General features: G+C 45.2%; 3 protein-coding genes across 4 annotated transcripts in view; 2 read left to right on the top strand and 1 right to left on the bottom strand.

Annotated features, from left to right (window-relative positions):
* Positions 1 to 2589, top strand: part of NEK6 (NIMA related kinase 6) — a 43122-nt gene extending 40533 nt beyond the window's left edge. For both annotated transcript variants that reach the window (XM_029960453.1, XM_008931712.3), the window contains one exon: positions 1489 to 2589. In XM_029960453.1, the coding sequence (XP_029816313.1) occupies positions 1489 to 1599 (111 nt within the window). In that variant the 3' untranslated portion in view covers positions 1600 to 2589. The remainder of the gene's footprint in view (positions 1 to 1488) is intronic.
* A 1807-nt stretch (positions 2590 to 4396) lies between these two features.
* On the bottom strand, positions 4397 to 24017 carry PSMB7 (proteasome subunit beta 7). The gene is made up of 7 exons (XM_029960454.1): positions 23954 to 24017; positions 23740 to 23837; positions 23258 to 23398; positions 22586 to 22701; positions 16254 to 16312; positions 5178 to 5329; positions 4397 to 4561 (listed from the first exon to the last, which is right to left on the bottom strand). Exons 2-7 carry the CDS (start codon positions 23793 to 23795, stop codon positions 4450 to 4452), a joined length of 636 nt encoding a protein of 211 aa, XP_029816314.1. The 5' UTR covers positions 23796 to 23837; positions 23954 to 24017; the 3' UTR covers positions 4397 to 4449.
* ADGRD2 (adhesion G protein-coupled receptor D2) overlaps positions 23964 to 24571 on the top strand; it is a 30514-nt gene continuing 29906 nt past the window's right edge. The window contains 1 exon segment of the mRNA XM_025895298.2: positions 23964 to 24338. Coding sequence (XP_025751083.2) covers positions 23964 to 24338 — 375 coding nt within the window.

Here is a 24571-nt window from a genome sequence, read left to right as displayed (position 1 = left end):
TGAGGGTTAGAATGGGGCTGCACCATCAGCAGCAGTGTGGTAGAGATTTGTAGATTGGTTCAGAGGAACAAGGCAGAGCGTTTGGGGCAGAACGCTGGCTCTCGTGGTGATTCCTCTTCTCTGTGGCCTTTTGTGGCTCACAGTCCAGATCCTCCTGTGAGCAACTATGTGCTGCTGGTAGCAGGAGGAGGAGCTGGGACTGTGGCCAGGACTGGTTTTCTATATTGGGAGCAGCTCTGCTGTAACTGGAGATGAGGGCTGGCAGTGCCATCAGGCTCAGCCGCCAGTGCTGTGGGTGCTGCTGAGCTGCCTGTGAGGACAGAACTGCTCCAGTGCTGCACAGCTCCTGGCTGGGCCAATGGTCCTCATGGCACAGCCTTGGGCTGAGCTCTAAGCATTTTAATTTGTTGGTGGGAGTTTTGTGGTGATCTTGGCTGATGAGGGCTGTGTTAAATCTTCAGGGTCTCAGGGTTACAAAGGCAGCAGCATCCCTGCCCTCAGGTCAAAGAAAGTCACCAGGGAATGGGGCAAGGCCAGGCAGCGGGTTTGGGGTGGGAGCAAGGATAGGGCCTTGCTCCATCCAGAGCTGAAAACCTCGAACACATTCAGTTAATGCAGCTGAAGCTGTGTGCTTGATAGCTGCATGGTCATGCTTTTAATTACTGCTAAAATAATTGGCACTGTGGCTACTGGGAGGATGTGAGAAGATCAGAGGCTCAAGGCTGTTTCTCCTGGTGCCTCGGGGGTACGAGCAGCTTTCAGTGTCTGTATAATTAAAAGCTACAATCTTTCATGTGCACAATAAAGAGGGTTGGGAGGTGGGGAGACTCCAGCCTTCTGCATTTTATTTATTAAACATAATCAGTGACCATTCTCTCTTCTTCAGGAAGGTTTTAGCAAACACCAGGGTCTCACAGCCAGGTCCAACAGCTTAAGATGCTCAAGTGCTGGTCAGACTGGTTACACTCGAAGGCTTGGAGGATTTGATGCCAGGGTTGGTGTGGGAAGAGCAGAGCAGCTCAGCTCAGGCTCCCCCTTCCCTCAGAGCCCCCTTCCACTGGAAGGTCCCTCCCTGCCTGCTGCCTCAGGCACACTGTGGTAGTGATCTTGTTTTCCCTCCTTCATCCACACCCTGCCCATGGTGCCTCCCTCCCTCCCTCTGCCCCGAGCTGCTCCCCCAGCCCTGGGTGCACACGCTGGGTCCTCCCGGGCCGGGCTCCCTCTGCTCCTCTGGGATGTAAGATGTGCTGGTGTGTGGGAGGATTTAAATCTTCAGTGAAGATTTGGTGGGAAAGGTTCTTCCTGGCCTGTCTGGAGGTGGGACACGCACATCAGACAGACAGACATGTGCCTGCACCCTGCTCAGCATCTGCATGAAGAGGTTCCCAGCTCTGGCCTGGCCTGCAGAGCCCGCACAGACGATCTGCAGCCTCTCCCAGTCAGAGAGCAGTGGATTCATTCCCCTTTGCCTCTTGTCCTGTCTTTCAGCTGCGGGAACTGGTCAGCATGTGCATATACCCCGACCCAGACCAGCGGCCCGACATCGGTTACGTGCACCAAATAGCCAAACAGATGCACGTGTGGACCTCGAGCACATGAGCGGCCGCGGCGCCAGCACAGCTCAGTCTTACTTGAATCCTTTTCTCCGCTGCCGGCGCCTGGTGCAGCTCACACAGGTGGGAGGGTGAGCACTCACAGCAGAGGCTCCATCATTTGCAGGTTATTTGACAAGGACTCTTACAGGTGGTCGTTGCTTTAACGTGAAGATTCTGTGAGGTATTGCAAGTGATTCTTTTATTTTTTATTTTTAAGGCCAATAACGTTACGGATGTAGATCATTTAAGGGTCCTTTCTTCAAACTGTCGTGTGTAATCTAGGATAGCCGATATTACCGAGGGCTCGGCCTTTGCCAGACCTTCTATCTTAACTGTAATGTGAAATATTGAAATAATTCCTTCAGTGAAATCACTTTATACTAATGTAAGAATTACCATAGATTTTGTGTAATTTGTATAACTGCTACTTTGCCTCTTCTGCAAATGGTTAATAGCAAATTCAGTTTTTACTTGGTGTATTTTAAAGCAGCCATTTATGTGTTTTTATTAATTCCCTCCTCTTCAGACTTAGAAACTGGGAAGGGTTGGGGGGTGGGGTTTCTTTTTTTTTTTTTTTAATTGTAAACTTTGTGTATTTTGCTGATGCCTTTCTGTCAGAGATGAGTTAAACATGAACCTGGGGAAAAGAAGCCAAACATGCCAAGCAAACCCAAGCCAGCCTTGCTCCTGCAGAGAATTGCTCCTTACCCTCATTTTCCCTTTTGGAATGGCTCTTCTCAGCCTCCAGGTTCTTGTTTAAAACCAGTGTTGATCGAAGCCAGTTCGATTTTGGTGCAGAGACTTTTACACATTCAATAGTACATCGGGTACTATCAGTGGAACTTCAGCAGTGTTTTAAACACTTGGAAAATTTTTTTAAAATAAATGAAATGCTTTGTGTATGGAATTCTGCATAGGATCAGCCCCGTCCCTCAAACTGTGAAAGCTCATTACAGAATGTGAATGTCTATAAATCTCAACCTGATCTGAAGGAGTCATCGTCTCTAACTGCATGAAAATTGTCAACAGCTAAATTCATTCATTGAATCAATGATTTGTGTCATTACTGCCGATGGAAATACTCACTGCTCCAGGAACAGCCGTGGATTCACGTTCCAGTGTTTCCATTCCGTGTGCCTGGCGGAGGAGCGGGGCTGTGCTCGGTGTTCCTGAGGAAACCCCTCAGCCTGTGCTGCTCCAGCGCCGGCTCCGCCTGTGCCAGGGGCTCGTGCCGACTGTACCTTTGTGTGTGACACTTCAAATGCAGCCTGTGCCGCCTTTTGGTGTTTTTTTTTTAAGGAAAGCTTACAATCCTTAATTGTTTTTGAACTAAGATTAGGGTTAGAGGGTTACATACATATATATGCTTTTAGTGGATTTTTTAACCTAATTTGCTCTACTTAAGGAAAACCGCAGTGCCGTCTTCAGCTGCTTCGTAGCAAATCTGGGAATGTTTTTATAGGGTACCAAGAAAAGCCGTTAATTGCTGTGAATAAGGTTGGCATCATTAATGCAAGGTGCCATTTTACTGGGGCTTCTCAGCAGAAAGCTGAGGGTACTGCTCTCAGGAGAGAGTCAGGAAATTCAAATCATCGTGGAGGCACCAAATTGCTCCCACCATTCCCGTGCCAACCAGCTTGGTTAATTTATACCCAACCTCTCGAGCACTTGTCAGGTGTGACCTGAACCTGTCTCCTTGCACTGCAGCTTTCCTTGAGCCGGGGCTGCAGCTCCATGGCCAGAGGGAGGGTCGGGCTGGAAAAGGATCAGTGGCTTCCAGGGAAGCTCAGCTCACAGATGAGGATCTGGAAAAGTCTGGTCACTTTCTTGCTACATAAAATTTCTTAGTGCTTATAAGGAAATGTATTTCAAAAGGTAATTTTTTGCAATTGTGCATTTTTAGATAAATAAAAAAAATTATTTCCAAAATAAACATCTTTGTTTAAAAAACTAAAAAGTGCAGTATTAAAGGAAATACAACCCCCCCCAAAAAACAGGCCTAAATATGTGGGAAACTGCTCCTACCAGCTGTGGTGTGTGTGTAGCTGCTTTTCCAGCAAATGGATGGATGGAGAGAGACTGTCACTTGTCCCAAGGGAAAACACGAGAGTCTTTACCCTCTGAACTGTGGCATATCAGAGCTGGTTTTCCAGGATCTTTGTTGCAGGATGCCAAGGCTGGGGACTGGCACCAGTTCACCTTTTGAAGCTGCCTGTCAATGCTACACCTCCCCTTTTCACCTGAAAAATAATTCTGTAAGGGGTTCTTCTGGCTGGTTTTTTTCAGGATTATGTAGTGCTGTATGAAACAGCCTGAAATCTCATTAACTCAAGTGGTACAAGCCCAGCATTTTAGGACAAAACAGGTGTAAATGGAGGTAAGTGACAAGACAGTCAAACTGAATGATGCTGAATCTGCCCTGTATCCTGTCTCTACCTACAGAAAATGGGGCAAAAATAACACAAACATCCCCTGATGCCCAGAGTTTCTTCCCTGCAGTGGGGTGGCAGGAGAGCAGTGCCTGTTGGAGGTCAAGGGCAGCAGTTCAGAACTACCACTGCTCATTGTTTTCATACCTTTTCCTGTTTCCATCAGGAAAAGAACATTCTATTACATTAAAACTTGTCCAGTGGGGCTTACACAGAGCAGCTTTACTCCTGCTGTTCTGCTCCTGGAGTGAGGGTTTTCTGCCCTGCCCTCACCCACAGAGCTCTCAGAGCCCCAGCCCTGCAGGACGGAGCTGCTGCAGCTCTGCTGCTCGAACCTCACCTTGGACAGAGCAGGAAGGAGCACCAGGCACAGACAGGGAGGGGCAGAGCCTCTTTATTGGGCTGGACAGAGCCACAGCCGGAGCTCAGGACGTGTCCATGGTCTGCACGGTCTCGTCCAGCACCTCGAGCTCCAGGTGAGCCACGTTCTCTGTGAGAACAGCAGTCGTTCCCTTTGCACACTTGTACCTGCCAAACCTGGGAAAGAAATGGGGGGAAATTAATCAGGAAGATGATACATGGGAAAACTTGCATTTAAATTTTACAGAATCACAGAATCACACAGAATATGCTGAGTTGGAAGGGACCCACAAGGTCCAACCCTTAGCCCTGCACAGGACCATCCCCAAGAGTCACACCATGTGCCTGAGAGTTTTGGAACTGATCACCTTTAGAAGTTTCCTATAAAAGTCCAAAATAAGTAAAGGAACTGTGCCTACTGCAAAGTCTAAGCTGACTGCACTAACAGACAAAGTTTCAGACAAACCAGCAATTCTGGAAAACTGTGATTACAAAAAAAAAATAAAATTGCCACATAACTGGAAAGCTCTTTACAGAAATCAGTGGTCTGGGCAGCAAAGACAAAAGTCCATTACTTCCTCAAACTGCCCAAAACTCAAGAGCCTGGTAAAACTGTGGCAGGGAAGAACTTCTGCTGTTCTCTGCACGTGCCTCTGCCAGCCTGTGTTCAGCTGCAGGTGCAGCCACTCATTGGTTCTGTTCAGCTGCAATCCACCCACAGGTCAGAGATCTCTGGCAAAAGTAGGACTGGCTGTGCAGAGCAGGGATCACACACAGCCTCAGGGTCCCTCACCTGTCCCCCTTCTTGTTGGCCACGTCGTAGGGCCGGATGAAGTCCAGCTTGTTCTTGCTGATGACACAGATGTCGACGTTGCTGCCGGAGCCCAGGTCGTTGTAGATCCCGGCTGCGATGGCGTCTCTCACCAGCTGCTTGGCCTCCTCCTCCTGCAACAGTTCAGAGGCTCTCACTGCCCAGGGCTGGCAGCTCCCAGGACCATCACCAAAGTGCCACAGGGCATGAACAGGGGGACTATCCAGGGGCAACCCTTTACCCTGCCCATGCTCCACCACCCCAGGATGGATCAGACTTGCTAAAGACAGTCTAGGAAGCAAAACTCAGATTTTTTTTTTTTTTTATCTTAATGAATGGAGAAAATAAATTTTACCATTTTTAACTTCCAGGCTTTTGTGCACGTGTACCTTCCAGCTGCCTGTCTTGTGTGACAGCTGCACACACATTAGAGTCACTGGAGTTCAGGTACAAGGCTTCCCCAGGTCAGGGCTATTTCATCAGCCTTTATAGCACCAAAATAAAGCACCATTTTGCAGCATGGCTTGGTTTGCAAAATTCATCTGCTCATCCTAACAGGAGCTTTGGGATGGAGCAGCTCTGCTCTGCACGGAGCTGAGCTGCAGACCAGCTGTAATTCCAGTCCTGAGCACAAATGCAGAGAATTTACAGAAACCTGCTGAAAACACTGGTCAAACAAGGTACTGCTGTCAAAATACTGCAATTAGTTTTTACTATTTAAGTGAAAAAGTGAAGCTTTGCTACAGTAATGGATGTGACTGAGACAGTTACTATTTAGACCTGAAACAGCCTGAACCAGAGTGCAACGAAGCCCACACTACACAAAGGACATTCACAGAAGTGTTTTTTACATGGAAGCATTCAGGTTCATCTAACTACCCCTCAGAATATCACACCAGATCTCTGATCATCACATTCTCACCACCACCACAAAAACACGACTGGTATTGCTGAGAGGCATCAGGAACAGAGTGTTGGTGGCACTGACAGCCCTCCCGAGCCATTCCAGTGGCACTGGCTCCCTCTGCAGCTCCCAGCGAGGGCAGGTCCTGCCCCTCAGCTGCACCGAGCCTGTCCCTGTGCCCGGTGAGCTGGCAGTGTCACCGTGCCAGGACAGCAGGCTGTGCCCATGGAGACACTCACACTGGGCTTCCAGCAGCCTCTCCAGCCCAAAGCAGTGCCTGTGAGACCCTTCCTTCTCTCAAGGGTGTGTAAGGAACTGACTGCAAACTCTGCCTGCTCCAGTCCAGCAATAATAAACCAGAAGCACATCCCTGCACTCAGAGGTTTGGGCCTCTTCTATCCCAGGTTGTGCAGCAGACACGGGACTGGAGTAGGACACGGCCTGCAGTGAACAACAGAAACAGCTGCAATTCCTACTTCACTGCCAGTTCCACCACTATTACTCTTTATAAAATAAAAAAAATAAATTATGCTTCCTACTAAGCTGACTAGAACAATACAGCCATGCTGTAAAAATAATTCCTGAACATTTTCTTCAGTGTTTTTGGCAATAAAACCATGATAAGCAAGTAATTCCTCACTCAACTGATAAAAGACTGATTTGTTGCAGACCAAGGGTATTTTAGTACTATAGTGCAAGTAAATAAAATGAACCAAAGAAGTATGCATAGATCTGTTTTAAAAATTAAGTGGTAGCAAAACCAGAATAATTTTAAGCTACGTGTTAGTGTAAGAAAAGCAGTTTAGGAATACTACAGCAAATTGGGGGAGGTCTGTTCCATTATTCCTTTTAATTTCATCTTTTTAAAACAACACTTTAAATCTCACAGACTCTTCTAATTTAAAATTTATTTGCTTTTAAAAATGTACTCTATCAACCTACTGTTATCAAAATGATTCTAAAAATACTCATTAAAGTTCAATCAGCAGAGCAGAGCTGTAAGTGCACTGAGGCAACCACTGCACAGAGAGCCCAGGCTGTAACCTCATCTCCTTCACTGCCACAGTGCAGCCCAGTCTGTGAACCTGCAGGAATTGTCATTTTAGAAAACTCTGCCTCGGTGCTGTTTCCTGCTCTTCTTTTTACAATTTAGAAAGCTGGCCAGGACAGCCACAAGAAAAATCCTGCATGGAGTTCAGCAAGGACTGCTGTTTCCAGTCACAAAATAGGGGGCCAGCAGGAAACTGCTGACACAGCCTGAAGTACAGGGGCCTCAATGAGCCACTGTAATAATTAATCTTAAAAAACCCTAAAAGTTCAGAGTATATAAAAGGAGCACTTCCTGCTTTATGGTTGCAAAGACCAAGCTAACTGGGAATATCCTCCTGTGGGGCCCAGAGTGCTCCTTAAATGAGATTACAGCGAGTGATGAACTGTAGGGGCAGCGAGCAGTGACAAGCAGCACTTTATGGAGCGATCTGTCTGTCCCCATCACACCCCACAATGTGTCCCTGGACTCCAATGTGCAGCTCCATTTACCTCGCCTGACAAATGGGCAGCGCTTGGGAAAGGCAGCGAGGTCCAGCTCCATGGTAATGGTCACCACAGCTGTGCTGGGGAACAGGCCCCAGTTCATTACACTGACCAGGAACGGAGCTTCCAAAGGGTGCCTGAGGAATAGGGCAGTAAAGGCTAAAATAAATAACTCAGCATGGAAGGCTAATCTGAAACGGTGTTTGATAAATTATTTATAACACAGACAATTGTCTGCATTTAATATTGGCGCTACTGGTAGCGTCTTTAAAAGATGATTTATGTGTTGTAATGCCATTAAGCTTTATATGGGCCCACTGCTGGCTATAAAGTCTGCTGAGATTTAGAGAATGAGTTTTAAACTGTCACTGCAACATCACAGCAGATAGAGCCTGTATTAAATCTTTACTTTAAACCTGTTATCTGGAGAGTTGCAGTTTGCAGACACTCAGGGCTGATGGATTACCTCTCACAGCTGCTCTGCCACCAGTCCCACACAGCACCCAGGAGCAACTTTTACACATTATTCTTGTATATGACTTGAACCAAGTTTCTCTTCTCACTTAAGCAATTTCCAGACTTCAAGTGCTACTGGAGGAAAAAAGAGACTTTCCTACAGGAGATGAGGGTATTTCTACATTACATTAATACTGTCTTTACTAATAGCCTGTAAACAAGTTTATCATTATGCTCCAGCAGCAAAGGGAGCAGCTGGAAGGGCTTTGGGAACATTATTTCTTCAACATTTTGTAGCTCCACAAGCAAGTTAAACAGGAAATGCCTTTTTCAGATTTAAAAACTCTAGAAATTATTTTTTTTCCTAATTCTTACCAAAATGAAATGAATCCCTTCTGCAGGTCACCAGGATGCTGTCAGAGATGCAATACACACAGTGCAGTTCTCCAACAGCAATTCTTAGAAGAATTTGAAATGCAGTGCTCTATCAATATTTGTATAACATGAATATAAGCAGGCAACTATTTTTGTAAAAATAAACAAATGCAAATACTTATCACAACAGTCCTTTACAACAATGAAATATGCTCAAATTATATAATATAAAAAGTTGATCCTACTTAAAGTGAGAATCCCCAAGAGTCCTGTGGGAAGAGAAGGGAAGGAAAAAAAAAATCACAAGCTTCAGGAAGGACAATGATAATAAAAAAATAAATCCATAAAGGAGTGTTGGGAATTTGGAGGTAGGAAAGAAATACCTCCTGAAGGACAAAATCACCTCCAGAAGCATAATTAGACTTTGGGAGAGCAATCAGCAGAGTACAGGGTGTGAGAGGCTGTGTGGGGGCTGGGGGGGGGAGATCAGCCCATAACTGTGAGAGGTGCTCAGGTCTGCTCTAAGTCCAGAGAGAACCAATCTGAGAAGTACTTTGTGTTCCTTGTAAGGGGAGGCTGGAAGGCTCCAGCAGTCAGAATGGATTTGGCTGGACTGTGCTGGAAACAGGCTGTGACCTTCAAACCACTCAGAATTACAAGTCTTCCCCCAAAAAGTGTGCATTCCCAGGGCTGCCTCAGAAGCAAGGAATGACATTCCTTGTCTCTTATTTCTTGGTTTTTCATATTAGACCTATGCATTTTACGTCAGCTTCATTGTGACTAAAGCCTCAGTAAATGTTTATTTTTCTAACCATTTTCTAGTAAGAACTTTCCAAACAAACTGCTCTCTAGTCCCTAATTATTATTCTCAGAGACAACAGTTTTTTTCCCTGTTCCAAGGAAGCTGCCTGTGAGCCCAGGCTCATCCCCACCCCCTCTCTGATATCATACAGCAGTATAATAAACCACGTTAATATTTCATACCAGGGTGAAATATGCTGGAGTATCAATTCAACATCTGCTGTCTTTAGGGTACTGGCATCCCGCAGAGACACTTTCAATTTGTAATTGAGTTCTATACTGAATTAATCAGCAGTTTATCTTTTTTAGTAAAATAATGTCTTCCCCACTAACCTGGATTTACATTAACAATTTATGTCAAATTACCTGCCAAGGCAAGGAACTTATATGATTCGGAACTACTATTCAATAACATTAGTTGCTGTATGTCATTCCCTACGTGGGGATTAGTACAATCCATATTTCCAATGGCACGGAATTAAATTACAAGCTCCTCTCACAACTATGAGATTTCTTTTAATACTGTTCCCACACTCTGAACTAAGAATGAATAGGAAAACTCATTTAATCCATCACCTCTTGCATATGGGTGAAGTTCATGGGTTTTTAGGGAACAGATTCTCAAAATGAGAACTCTCTCAGCAGTACCAGAGCTGTAAATCTCCCCTGGCACTGGGAGAGCCCCAGTTTGCTGTTCCCTGAGCTGCCCTACGGTCACACACCGACCCTCACCCCCCCGGGTATGCAAACCCTGCAAGAGACTACAGTGACAACTACCTGATATTACTGCATATAAACAAATTAATAGCAAGCAGTAACACATCTGGTTTCGAATAAAGCAAATCTCTGCTCATATGACTATTGCTTTACCTCTGACAAAAGGATGGAAGGGAATGAAGGTAAACATTTTATTTGGAAAGGAAGCCTTGGGCTTTCTGGTAATTTATCCTCCCTAATACACCAAAATGCTCCATAAAGCCCGGGCTGGCTCCCAGCTCTGCCTCATCCCCATTCCCTCACAGCAATTGCCCTCGGCCTGGCCGGCCCTCGCTGCGGGAGCAGCGCTCGGGCTTTGTGCCATGTGAAATATTTTCCACTACATTTTCCTGTGTTCTGCACTTATGGGAGATACACAAACTGGAACAATTTAAACTGGAACACCTGCTCCTGAGAAATGCATCAAAAATAATTACCTGTCCTCCCCCTACCCTGTGCAGTGAAATGATCTCTTAACACAGAGCCCTGCTTCTGGCCGGCTTGTCTACATTATTATGGACAAAGTTTAAGTGTTACTTTCATAAAGGTGAAGAAATTGTTGCTCTTTGTCATGCAGCAAGGCCCAATTTACACGGAGGCAACATTTGTTTCCCTCAATACAGTCTGCAAACAGCACACTGGAAGGTGGCACTGCTGGGTACCACTGGTAACACACTGGTACTTGGGCAGCGTCCCACAAACTGGGCTTTAATCCATTCAGAGGGGACACCTCCAAACACCTCACCTGTAATCCCAGCCACTCCACAGCACACCTAGCTGGTACACTCCAAATCAGCCCATGTCTCCTGTTTAATACCAGTTCCACAAAGGAAATCAATCCAGGGCACAATTCTGTGAAAGAAGATGAAAACTGTACAAACTGTCCAACGTGTCAGGCAGAAACCAGGTTACCAGAGGATAATTGTTATCTAACCTAAGAATAAGAAGCAGGTACGATAAGCCTTTATTTTCTGGCTGACTGTATGCACTAACACCTGGTATTTACCCATAAAATCCGTGTCTGCAGGAGACACTAACACAGCTATGTCAGGAGAGCTGCAAAGTGCAGTGCCACGAGCTCTGGCAGCACGGAGTGGAGATATGCCACTAACAGGCTCAGTTCCTGTCACGGGTAATGAAACACCCAAGGCACACAAACACAAAGTCCTGCTTTCTGTTCACCCAGTCAGATTTCCCCCCCACATTTACTTAAATCTCCGTGTCTGACACCAGCAGGGGTTCGAGTATCTCAGGCAGGCTCTCCAGCCTAACTCCCCCAGCCCGGTTGATCTCCATTGTCTGCAGGAGCTGAGCCCGACCCTCGCAGTGCGGGTCCCGCAGAGTCATTAAGGGGTGTCAGCTGGCGGGACCGGCCGCAGTCCCGCACCTGAGCCCGTGGGGCGCAGCCACCCTCATCTCCATCACTAATGAACAGGGCTCATCTGCAGCCTGTCACCCGCCCAGCCCCCCGCACACGCCGACAACACCGAGACAACTATTGTTGAGGAGTAGAGAGTTTCGACAGATTCCAAAAATAGCTCGCTATTCCTGCCGTGGTTAATAAACAAAAACAATTCCACCATATTGAGGGACAGTGGGAAATGTGAGCACAGGAACGTTTGAAGGATCTATGTGTCAGCTGCTTAGAAATGGAAGAAAGTGACATGTTTTCACAATATTTTGTATGTGCCTGATGCATTTTTTTGTGAAATAAGAGGTACACAGTGAAAGCTGCATTCGGGCTACTTTGCACTTCGGTACAGCAAAGATCCCAGAGCACGTGGAGCATCCAGAGGAAAGGCTTCTCCGTGCCTCAGCTGCTTCACTCAGGGAGAGGGGGATACTCACGAGTACCTCAAAAATCACTTCTCCCAAACCTGCCCGCCAACCTGCTCACCAGATTGCTCCCAACCCACACTGGCCCCAAACAGGGGAGCAGAGTCATCACTGCAGAAAGGCCACCAAAGCAAACCTGGCCAACAGGGGAAGGAAGACACCCCTCCAGTGGGACAGCAAGCTGCAGGTTTGGGGACAGCACAGCTGCTGCAGGGGAGAGAGCTGTGTTCCATGTGGAACACACTCAGAACAGTCTCCTCTGCTTTTCATCTGTTCATACCCTCCAGGGTATTTTTGTTTTCATTCAGTAACACTTGATTTCCTGCCACACTTCAGAAACGGTACAATAAATGACTGTAAATATCATCTCACATATTTGTAGTGATCTGTCCTAGAAATAATTATTAACTATCTGCCAGACTATCTCCTTTCATTTTTTCCACCTATTCTATGCTCCTGAACTCATTACTCCAAGATTTACTTCCTTTTCCTTGCAATAGCTCTGCTTTCTGTGGCTTCTACTGGTCCTCATCCTTTTGGAGCCTCTTTTTATTAAACCTGGTTTTTTTGATGAAATACAGAAAAGAAATGAAGTCACAAGCAGCCTATTTCCTTGCTTAAACAAGAAGGCTACAACACAGCTCCACTGTGGATCAAGTAATTCTTCTACAGACAAAAAGCTTCTACTTTTCAAACACCAGAAATCAAATACCAGAATAAAATATATCCCCTCTCCCCATCTCCTGAGGAATTCAAGAACCAGAGGATAGATAAACCCAGAATTCCAGCACTTAATTCTGTAGACACTTTTTTCCCCAGACCACGACGGTTTCCATATCCAGTATTTCTTTGTTATTGTTTAACACCAGAAGGCACAAACGCATTTGCAAAATGACTGTGAGGTTTAAAAACCACGTGGCGACTCTATTGGAAGAAAAATTGGCTGCAATGAAAGATCTGAGCTCAAAACACTCCATTAGATGTGCTGTTCTTCCACTTATGTTTTTTAAAGCAGATCTATAGCTGCCCACATGACAGATTAATATTGTTCCACAGTAGTTAGGTGCTTGGCATTACATTTTTGAAGCATCTACAGGCCTTGAGGGCTGAAAGTGTTCCCATGCTCAGCGATCTCTAATGGTTCCTCCAGAGGCCAGCACTGGCTCCCCAGCGAGCCCTGCCTCCATAAATCAGCTGCACAAGTGGCACTGGGGGCGTCCCCTCGGAGGGGTGGGGGTGAGGATCATCTCCCAGCACCACAGCCAGGGAAAGGACCATCACAGTTGGCACTGACAAAGCATGTGCTACTTAAATCTGAAGACACACTAAGTCTATGGAAAAAAACACATCCTGCTGGTGTTAGCATGCCTCAGGCACTGGGAGAAGCTTCAGCAACTCATCTTCAAAAGGCAGAGAGCCAGGGCTCTAGAAACCTGCAAAAATTGGCTAAGCCTGCAGTCTTTTTTTTATTTTTTTTTTAGTTTTTTTTTTTTTTTAGTTGAGCATCTTCAAAGTCTACAATTCTAACTGTAGGGCACAGCAGCTGCCACTGCAGATTTGATCCTCTCAGCTTTTGGCAGCTCTCAACTTGAAATTCTAGCAAAAGAATTTTTCAAGTTGCTATTATTGCCTGTCATGGATTTATAAATATTGTGCACTATCTGCTGTGGCATGGCTCTCCTGGGACACCAGTGCATGCCAAAAGCATAACAGAATGAAAAACAGTTCCTATTCTTCAAATAAATGCTAATTTTTTTTAACTGTGCTCACACGATGCATTTGGTGATCAGCTTCAATAGTACAGAATATATATCAGAGGCAAAAAAGCTGATTGTCTTTTCCAGTAGTATTCAGCTGCTACTTTCATTAAGCTTGTTTAATTACATTCCAGATGCTAATTTGCAAGTTGATACCAGAGGGTGCAGGACAGTTTGCCTTTGAATCATTTTTCTGTGATGTGATGGTCTTGAAGCACACCACTACCCTCCAGTAGCCCTAGGAAGATATTCTGACAATTAGTGCAAGAGAAAGGAGCATTGATCTTGACAGAAAAATAATAATAATTTTCTACCTATTTTATTAAATTAATCTCCAGGAATTTTAAGTTTATTTTCAATGCAATTTCATAGGAAGTTTTATGTAAAATATATATAGCGTACTTCAGATTTAATTTGGATTTACTTCAATAGAAATATTTGTTATTTTGTTAATTTACTGTAAAAAAACCCATATCTGACTTAAAAGGTATATATTATAAGCTGGCAGCCATAACAGAGTATGAGGAAGTGTTTAAGAGTACAACTGAGCTTTAGCACCTGAAACTTTGCTGGCTTGGTTAATACACTTCCTGAATTGCTATTAGATAATATCAGATTATCCAGGAAAACCAAAGGAAGAGTTAAGGTACATGTGAGCCTCAAAATCTAAATATCTATTTCAACAAATTGGTAGGCTGCATTTCTGCATGCTTGTTATAACAGTGACTATCTGCTGCCACTTATGGTTGTGTGTGAAGACAGTTTAATGAGGATGACCTTTCTAAATAGGAAAATTTGGAGATTTACCAATTTTTGGTGCCTTTTTCGGTTGCTCTTACACAGAAAATGACTTAAAATACAAGCTTGAAAACTAGCTGAGAATCAGATGAAAATGTGAGTTGCACAGCACAGCTCTTTGCCATTTGTATCTCTGAAAGAGGACTGTTGTGCTGTAGCTGTTGGTTCCCAGGATCTGCAGTCCATGTTTTCAGTGGAACAGCACACACACCAAGTGCACAGTCACCCAGGAGGCTGGAAAAGGAGACTGCCATTCTTACAGCAGCGTGAGGGGAGAGGGGAAAACAGAGAGTCTTCCTCTCTGGAGTGGCTCTATCAGCCATCTGCTGTGACGCTCCCTCCCCAAGACACTCGAGTGCCTACCAGAAGTATTCCAGTATTTCTGGTAACATTTATAAATACACTGAGGACCAGAAGCCCAGAGTCTTCAGATACCACCCAAAACACCGTGGTAACACAGGAACCCTGATCCTCCTGTGTGTCCAGAGCTTTGCACACCTACAGCTACTGCACAGGTACTGACAGAGAGGAGCCAGGGGGAGTTGGGAAACTGCTTCTCACCAACACTTCAGCAATTAACTAATGCAAACTTCTCAAAACAAGGTGGGTTTTTTTTTTAAATCAACTGGTATTAGACATGGTGCCTCGTCAGGACGGGTGACAGGGTACAAGAGATCACTTTACATTTTAATCTATCAGCTTTATAGAGAGGAACTCAGTGGACTGATGGGACCATCACCCCAAAACACAGTGCACTTGAAGGGGAGGAACTGACCCACAGCAGCTGCAGAACAAAAATGAGGAACATCTGAAGACCTCTGCTGATGCAAATAAACTTCTTCCTTTTCCACATTACTCAGGGATACTGGAGAGCTGCAAGATTTATCTGCATTTTAGACTGAAATGATTGTGACTGTTAGTGTTACAAGTAATTTTTAATGGGTTCAATTTTCAATTTTGTGTTCAATTCTCATTTCTCCTTTACTGTGGAATTATTAATCAATTGGAATGAGAAGAAGTGTTCGCAGAGAGTCTGAAGAGATTAATGTGGTTTAAGAGGGCTTGACATTACTGAGGCATTTTACAAAATAAGAGTTACAGAAAGCCCTGTAATTGCTTTGGGGTTATTTTCATCAATAGTGGGTCTGGAGACAACTGGATTTTCAGGGTTTAATTTAGGAGCACTGAACATGGTGTAACCAAGTATAAGGAAATACAACAGAAAATACAAAAATAATGCACTGCATCCATTTGTAACTGAACAGCTTGTTCTGATCTTATGACACTCAGATTTTAGCTCTCCTGAATGATTCTAACAACCAATCAAACATTTTTCAATTTTTATCAGTATCAGCAGCAAAACACAAACCCCATAACCTTAAGAGTCTTCTGATAATCAGCTTTCAACAGATGTTAAATTGTAGACATTAGTTCTGAACACACCAAATCAACCAGGATTGTTTCATGTACTACTTGAACACTTTTTGTAGCATTCTCTTTTCAAGACTGAGAGGGAAGGACTGACGGATAAAAAACCAGCAATATTGACTGTGCAAGGGCTGGTAAATTCCTGAAGTCAACTATAACCAGTAAGTTGTAGGTCTTTAAAGCTTTCATCAACATTAAAAGCACACATTTTTCCATATAGAAATATAGCTGCTTGCAAATTTATTTTATCCATCCATTTTTACAACTTTACAGTAAGCTGGCACTAGTATATTTTAAGTGCAGCAAAACTAAAGCAGTTTTAACTTCTTTAAAGCTTCAAACCTCTTAAATTCTTGTGATCACAGGGATTACTGAGGGAAGAAACACTGAGATTTAAAACCCCAAGATTCTTACCTCCATGTCGGGTTTGTACTTATCCTCAAACACTGCCATGGCTGCCAGTGATCCAGAACCTGCAGGGACACCAGGACACTCCTTTAGCCAGTGGAGTTACACAGGGTATTTTTTTAGAGAAAAGTATAACCCATTTCAGCAGCACAGACCAGAGTGAAGCCCAGCTCAGCTCACCACAGGCTCAAAGTGTCTGTGCTAAGGCCAGCACCTAACTGAAGCCCAGAGTTCAGCTTGTGTGCACACACTTGGCACGGTCCTGTCCTGAGAGCCCTTTCCTTCTGACCAGTTTGAACACCAGATATGAAGATGAGGTTAATGGAATCCCTACTCCAGTGCTCCTGCCCTCGTGAGAGGGGATGTGGGAATGAGGAGATGGCTCTGACCCTGGCACTCTCACCCTACACGTGGGGTGGGTGACCCAGCCATGGGAGCAGGGCAGGGGCTGCTGCCACCAGCTTATTTCCCCCAGGAACTTGGAAACAGTCTGTTGTGCATTTACTCTGTGCCATTATTTTTACATTGAACTATAACAGATGAACAAAGTGACAGAGATGAAACCATGAGTTTAATGTTCCTTCTCCAGAAGGGATGAGGTGCAAGTGCAGTGGTGGAACAGGAGCCACCTCTGCCCAAAGCACTGGGACTGCAGGGTTATAAATGGGCTTTCCATGAAATAATACAAAAAGCAGGGTGATACTATCTGAAACTGTAAACTTGCTTTGTTCAGAAAGAGTGAGCCTTCAGGAAGATTATCTTGTCTGTCTGTGGCCCTACCCATATTTCAGAGAACACTACTTTTGGGGAGTGAATAAAGTTACCTGCAATTTTTTACTCCAATTAGAAGATTTTTTGGCATTTATTACTTTTTAACTTGTTTTGCATACTGCTATCTGTTTAGCTGGGTCACAGAGAAAGCCATATTTCCTATTTAAAATGATTTGTGTATATCGCTTGACCACCTCAATGGTTTAGTGAAAGCAAAAGGCAGCGATTAAACAGTTTCAAATGAGGTGTCCTGCTGATTTTATCAAGTCTGCTGAATGTATAATGAAAAAGGAGAAGCTGACAGTGACACTGTTGAGAAAATACAGACTACCTTAGCTGAACCATTTAAGGAGGTCCAATTATAGATCAAATTTAAAGGGTTGAAACAGCAGATTTACAGACACAAATCAATGAACATGGTAATCCCGATGAATATGACAGATATTCCTGTTACAGAATATTGCTGTGGTTGAGGATCATTACCTTTACAGTACCAAATACATCACATCTAAAAGCAGTAGGACACTCTAAGTGTGTACTTGAATTACAGGCAATGACTATTCATTTACACCTTGGAGCAATACACAACTCCATTTTTTAAATGCTGAAGCTGGGAATAAAACAGATTTTTAAGCAGAAATGAACTGCTGATACAAACAGCTGATATCACAGAGCAAATCACAAATAAAAGGAATTTTACTGATCCTTCAAACAAGGTCAAAATAAGGTGGGGGCCAAAACAAATACAGGACCTGAACCATAAAATAATAGTTCTTCTGGAATGACATAGGAACATTTCTAATGAGGAAAAAACATATCTGAGCTATGGTCTCAAACCAAGCCCACATTCTTGCTACACCCAGATGAGGGCCTACTATGAGCAGAACGGAAATCCTCAAAGCTGGGAAACAATTCTGCCCTTGGAGAAGGGTTATTTGACAAAATTAGAGTGCAAAGACTAAAAAATATGCAAGAATGAAATATAAAAGGTATAAATGCACAATTTGACTGAAATTAATACATTAGCTACTGAGCTAAGAAAAAGTGGTCTTAATTTCTTAAAAATTCTACTGACATGTAAAAATTATTGATAACACATGGCTCAGGCTGGATTAATTCCTCCAGCTCCTTTTTAAAATAAGTTCCCAAAAGAACCAATGGGCAGGAACTCAGCAGATTTAAGGGAAAAAGAAAAACTAAAAAGGCAGGGGAATCTTACGTTACAGCACATGAAATCCTTTATACATAAAGAATTACACTTAATTATTTATCCCACTCTGTTACCAAGACACAATAAATGCCAAATCCAGTATCAGCTTTAAATAACTAAATACAGACAGTCCTACAATGTAAATTTTCAAAGAGTTGTTGAAAGTCTTAACTTAATTAAACCTACATGTATGTAGACATTTACATCTGAAAACCCAGATCCTAAGGAGGTTCTAACAGAACAGGAAGTAAAGCTGGAAAAGCTGAATAGACTCGTTTGCTTTTTTCTCTGGTGCTTATAAATCCCAAACATAAGCTTTATAAGCTTGCAGTTAAAAACTGCCTTAGCAAAAGCCTCCCAGCACAGCTAAGCATTCTCTGACAGAACAGATTTTATCTTAACCAGCACAGTGAAGATTCTTCACTGTTCCCAGCACCAGATGTAAGCCCGGGGTGTTCACAGCGATGGACAAACACTTCCCAAGGTCTCCACCAAGGCAAACCACGTGCTGCTTGCCCACAGTGATGGGAACTGCAGTGGGAAATCCTGCTGGCACACAGACATCCACCTGTGGCACAGGAGCCAGGGCAGGTCCCCTGCCCTGCTGGGGACGGGCACAGCCCCTGGCACACAGGAATGCACAGCAGCCAAGGGCACTCACTGCCCAGCGGGGCTGAGACCCCACTGCCCCATCACACCGACTGCCCTCTCCTCGGCAAACTCCACACACCATCCACACAGCCCCACAATGTTCCAAGCACCTCAACTGCCTTGTGAAAGCTGCATTGTAACAGGAGAGCAGGCAATAAAATCTGGGAACTTAAGTAAACACTGCAATAAGGTTTTCTTATTGCAGTTCCTATAAAAACACAGAAAACTTGGATATTAAGGGTCTATGGAGAACTTGTTTGTATATGTGGAAACAGCTGCTCTCTTGTCCGTGCACTTGCACAATAATTCATTTTTAACAAGCATGCTTTGCCTTTATGTAGAAACAAGCTTCACAATTCCCAAACATAATGTCTGGAGAAAGATAAAATCCAAACACAGCAAAACACCATCCATTAATTAGGGATGGATTTCCCACCTCATACACACAATAACTGATTTAAGTCACTGCCAGTTCGGACTCAGCCCTCCAAAGGTGCAGCAGTTCAGCCTCAAATCTGCCAGAACCTTCAGGAAAGCTGTGCAGTAACGTGTCATTAAACAGTGTCTCTACCTGAGCCCAGATTCGAGAGACACCAAACCAGGTATTTATCTTAGCTAAGATTTCAAACTGAAGTCAACACACAGCCAATGCAGAAATAGGAAATTTCCTTTGTTGGACTTTTTTTTTTTTTACATGTTTAAAGTTTCTCTCTCTCTGCTGTGCGTGAGCAGTAAGAATTAAAACAAAGAATAATTGGTAAAGTTATCATTTATTTCTATTATATAACATTCAGGGAAAAAACTCTTTCAGCTGGATCTTCAAAACCCACTAACTGCTAGGAATGGTTACATTTAATATCCTTGGAAACACAACCATCAAGAAAAAGATGTCATTTCAATTCCAAATAAATTTTTTTGCATACATTTTCAGTAAGCTGCACTTTAGAAACAAATATTCAGGAAGTATTAATCTAGTATTTAAATATATAAAAATATTGACTGCCAAGCAAATGCTAAAGAACTACAGAAGCTGAGAGGTAAAGCTCTACTCTGAGACAAATGCCTTTCAGTCTGATGACTGGCATGAAGCAGGTGAGTTATGAGACCATAAGAGAATTTGTTGTTTTCTTAAGTAGCATTGGTCATTTCCTGAATTTTCACAACAAAGTTATTAAATTTCCTGGATGCAATTGTAATAAATTCACTTTAAAAATACTGTCTGGTCCTCACTTGAGCAGTTGTACCACTTCAGTAGTGATTTAAAGTGAAAGACAATTACTGATACATAGCAAAAAAATCCAGCTGACAATAATTTTCACTGTGTTTTGTAACTGCAGGAGCTTTTCTAAAACAGATGAACTGGATCTTTTTAGCAGAACCTTCACTGAAGACAAGCTCTTATTGCTAAGTACAGTCCATTTCCTCACCCAAGGACCTGTTTGCTACCCCACCTGCCACACTGGAGGATGTGCAGAGCCTTGAGAGAGCAACATTTAGCACTTCCTAATCCATCACTGCCAGGGCTCCCTGACAGGGCATTTATTCACACACACTCATTGTTATTCAATTTGCTGTTCATCCCAGGTAAAAATTCCGTGATCTCCGCAGCCCCACGGACTGGGATCATTTTTCAGCCGGATCCTGGCTGGGGGCTGGCTCCCAGCAGTGGGAGTGCTTGCTCTGCAGCACGACACTGCCAGTGCATGAAGAGCTGATTTATGAATATGAAGCACCACTGGCACCAGGGGAGCAGCTCCAGCCACCAGAGACTCCTGAACACTCCGCCTGCTTCCGAAAGCTCAACTACACACTCCAAGTGCTTTAATTTTATGCATGCATTTCATTATAAGTCTTGGCCAGAAGCTTTCCTAGACAAGCCAAGCCATCAGACAATCTTGCATCGTTTGCTGAAATCCAATTTTGTCCTTTGTCAGCATAAACAGTTTAATTTGATGTTCTCACTCCTGAGTAAGCACTGAGTACCTTTTAAATTTCCCTTGCAAGGCAGGACACCGCTCTGTCCATCCACAGACAAACTCCAGCACACCAAAATAAAATCCAACCTCTCAATCTCCTTTCCTATTTAATACCGAATTTCCAGAAGCTAACTGGCCAAAAATACCTACCCTGATTTAAACAAACTGCCTTTAGAACACTCAGGGAAAAAAACAACAAACAATAGAGCAGGTTAAATAAGACTGAAATACAATTCCGACTGCTGTCTATGATTTGACTTTTGATAGTTTTCCTGCTGTTTCAATTCTATCTTTTGTCTATATGCATAAGCTAATTTTTTATTAGCTTATGCATATAAATTATCTCCTAGTCACGGGAGGAAGTATCAGTGCACCATGAGTGGGAAGGTAAAGGACAGTGATGCTGAGAAGGGCTTTGTCTGACAGTGTGACCAAAAGGAGTGTGTAAGCACCAGCCAGGCCTGGTACTGCCAACAGCAAATCAAAGTTTAAGCTACAAGGAACTTAATCCATTGATATGCTACTTCCTACTCGTTTGAACTTAGCCTGCTACTATGTTATTTTGGTGGAGGGAAAGAGGAGCAGCCAGGATGCTCAGAAACGCCACTCCGGTACTAAAGCAGGAAGGTCACCGTGTGCCCAGGGGAAGGCGTGGCTGGCTCCAGGGAACGCGCGGCAGCTCCCGGTACAGCTGGGCTGTGCAGTCCGTGTGCCGGAGCGGGGCAGGTCCGTGGATGCGGGATCCAGGGGAGCAATCCCGCACAATGCCGGCACGTGACCGCGCGGGCCGTTCCCGGGGCAGCGGCGCCATCGCGCGGCCTCCCGCCGCCACTGCAGCGCTAATTGCACCGGGTCATCAACCGGGGCCATCCCAGGGCACCACTGCAGCGCTGACTGCACCGGGTGATCACAGCTCATCCCAGGGCACCACTGCAGCGCTAATTGCACCGGGTGATCAACCGGGGCCATCCCAGGGCACCACTGCAGCGCTGACTGCACCGGGTGATCACAGCTCATCCCAGGGCACCACTGCAGCGCTAACTGCACCGGGTGATCACAGCTCATCACAGGGCACCACTGCAGCAGCGCCAACAGCCTGCAGAGAAACACACCCCTCACCCCTCCAGGAGAACCCTACCGAGGTGTTTGATCCAGAGGTGCCAACCAGGCGCAGAAAAAAACTAACAAAAATCTACGAATTTACGTCTTCCCATCGCAGAACCAGCATAAAAGCTGCCCCAGGCATGGGCTGAATCCAATTTACTAATCTGACACACTACAACTTCAGATCAGTTTTCTGATATGTTTACTCAGACTCTCCATCACACTTCCATGGCTCTACCAAAAACAAGCTTCCCTTTAAAACTGCCCGAGGCTTCCAAATGAAACACAAGGTCCCCAAGAGAAATTTATATGAACCACAAGTGAGGACTACATGCAAACCACACTTCTGAGGAATTTTTTTCATTCAGCAAGTTTTTGGGAATCCCACAATTCTCACGTGGGGAACACACACAGCAAAGCTCCTAACACCAGCTTTTCAGCAGCTGAGAGTTAAACAGTATTCCAGCCCGTGTTTGTAAAGAAACAGAACAGTGCACCCACCTCACAAACGCAGGTACAATTTTATCTTTGAAGTCTGAGGCCCGTACAGCTCTCACCAAACAACGGAGGTCAAATAAAAGCACTTTAAAGAACAGTTTGAAGTGTTGCCCCGTGCTGTCACTCACCCATGGTGACGTAGGGCAGCTTGTCTGTGGATCCGTGGGGGTGGATGCTGTACAGGTGAGGGCCCGTCACGTCCACTCCCCCCAAAACCAGGGCAGCGCCGATGTAGCCTTGGTACCTGGGAGCAAGGTTTGTCTGTGAGTCTGAAACCCCACAATACAGCTGTGGTTCTATTTAACACAACACAGGCACTGGAGAACTGTCCCACAACTACCCAGTGTAGCTCTGTACTGCACAGGCTACTTCTACCAGCTGGGAGCAATAAATTAAGAAATTTAGAAAAATACAGTTTATTTCAGTGTCCAGCAGACATTGAGGCAGTGATTCTATTGCAAGTCACATAAAACTCCCAGTTTTACAAGCCTGCACATTACAGTATTACTGGCCCAGCCATCTCACCAAAGGTACACAACAGTTCTTCATGGGTGTGATCAACAGCCTATTAAATTAATACCTTTCTATTTTTGCCAGGTGATCACTGCACCACGGCACAACTACAGTACCAATTCTCTAAAACTTTGATTTCTCTTCCACCTCAGTTCAAAAGCCTACGAAGCAAAGAGCAATTACAAAGTCTCGTTATGAAAGGTAAGGAAGCTGAGGGAGGATGCTCCTTAAGCATTACTTGGTGGTTTTAACAGCACTGTTAACAAACAAGAAGCCCACTCAGTTACCTGAAGAGCATCTGCTTGAGCATCCTGTTGGCCGTGACAACCCTTGGAAGTCGTCCTGTGGACAGGGAGTGGAGCTCCAGGTTGGAGGAGATCAGCTGAGTTGTCATCTCAGTGTCTGCAGCTGTTCCAGCACCACAACAACTGAAAAGTGTTGGGAGCAAGTCAGGAAAGGGTGGGGAGGGCAAGAGGCAAAAGCCCCTACGCTTTATGCAACAAATAGAAATTTTGTATTTGTAAAATTGAGGAAATTAAGTTCTCATACAGTCAGTATTTTCAGAGCATGAAACAAGACAGCCTGCTAAGTGTAAATAGAAAACCACAAATCCTCAAGCCTTGCTAATAAATTATCGTTTTCAAGCACATCTTTATATTTGGTGTTAGCAAAGGACAGAGCTAAAAACCCCAGTACCATTACCAACACCATCACACAGTAATGGACACAAATAACTATTTATTACACAATGAACAATATCAACACTTACTAGATATTGGGAGAAATGAAGTGTATTTTTGAACAGTTCTTGTCAGCAACAACCATCCCCTCGGTTGCTCTCGTATCCGCTCCGAGGACGATGCCATCCTAGAGGAAGGGAGAATTATTCCCGCTCTCCACAGGGCCGCTCCCGGGGGCAGCGGGGGTGACTCAGCAGCAGCGGCCGAGGCCTCTGCGGGCCCGGCCTCGCCCCCGCCGCTCACCTTGAACACGATGCCGGCGATGGTGGTGGTGCCCGTCTTGCGCGCGCGGTACCCGCAGCCCCTTCTGGCGAGCTCGCCTCCAGGAGAGTTCCGCAACACAGCGGAGTGTCCCCCGGCCCAAGCCGGACCGCCCCGCTCCCGGGCCCGCTCCCCCGGCCGCTCCCCCCGCCGCTCCCCCGCCAGCCCCGGCCGCCCGCTCCCCCTCCCCCGGGCCTCACCGCGCGCAGTTGTCGAAGCTGAAGCCGCCGGCGGGCGCGCTCAGCACGGACACGGCCGCCATGTTCCCGGCAGGGACGGGCGCGGCCAGAGCACTTCCGGGGCAGCGCCGCCCGCCCCGCCCCGCCCGCGCGCGAAAATGGCGGCGGGGCCGGGGGGCCGAGGGGCGGTGCGGGCATGGAGGGCTGGGGGCGGCTGTCGGGAAAGGGGGAGTCATAAAGGCTGGAGGAGACCCCTGAGATCATCCAGTCCAGCACTGCCACTGTAACCCCCAAAGCACTGCCCCCCATCACCCAGCGCCACCTCCGGACGTCTCTTGAACACCCCCGGGGTGGCGGTTCCAGTGTCTGAGCACCCAAACAGCGAAAACATTTGTCCAACATCTAATCTGGGTGTGTCCTG

This window comes from Manacus vitellinus, unplaced genomic scaffold (assembly GCF_001715985.3).
Source record: "Manacus vitellinus isolate BGI_N305 unplaced genomic scaffold, ASM171598v3 scaffold_27_pilon, whole genome shotgun sequence".
In the NCBI taxonomy this organism is placed as follows: domain Eukaryota; kingdom Metazoa; phylum Chordata; class Aves; order Passeriformes; family Pipridae; genus Manacus; species Manacus vitellinus.
The sequence above is the reverse complement of the archived record's forward strand: the minus strand, read 5'-3'. Positions and strand labels throughout refer to the sequence as shown.

Excerpts from the sequence above, each read along its gene's own strand:
- PSMB7 (XM_029960454.1), bottom strand. The coding sequence starts at position 23,795 with ATGGTTGTTGCTGACAAGAACTGTTCAAAAATACACTTCATTTCTCCC. Across the intron at positions 22,702-23,257 it reads CTCAAGCAGATGCTCTTCAG|GTACCAAGGCTACATCGGCG; the intron begins GTAACTGAGTGG and ends CCTTGCTCCCAG. Across the intron at positions 4,562-5,177 it reads GCCAACAAGAAGGGGGACAG|GTTTGGCAGGTACAAGTGTG; the intron begins GTGAGGGACCCT and ends TTTCTTTCCCAG.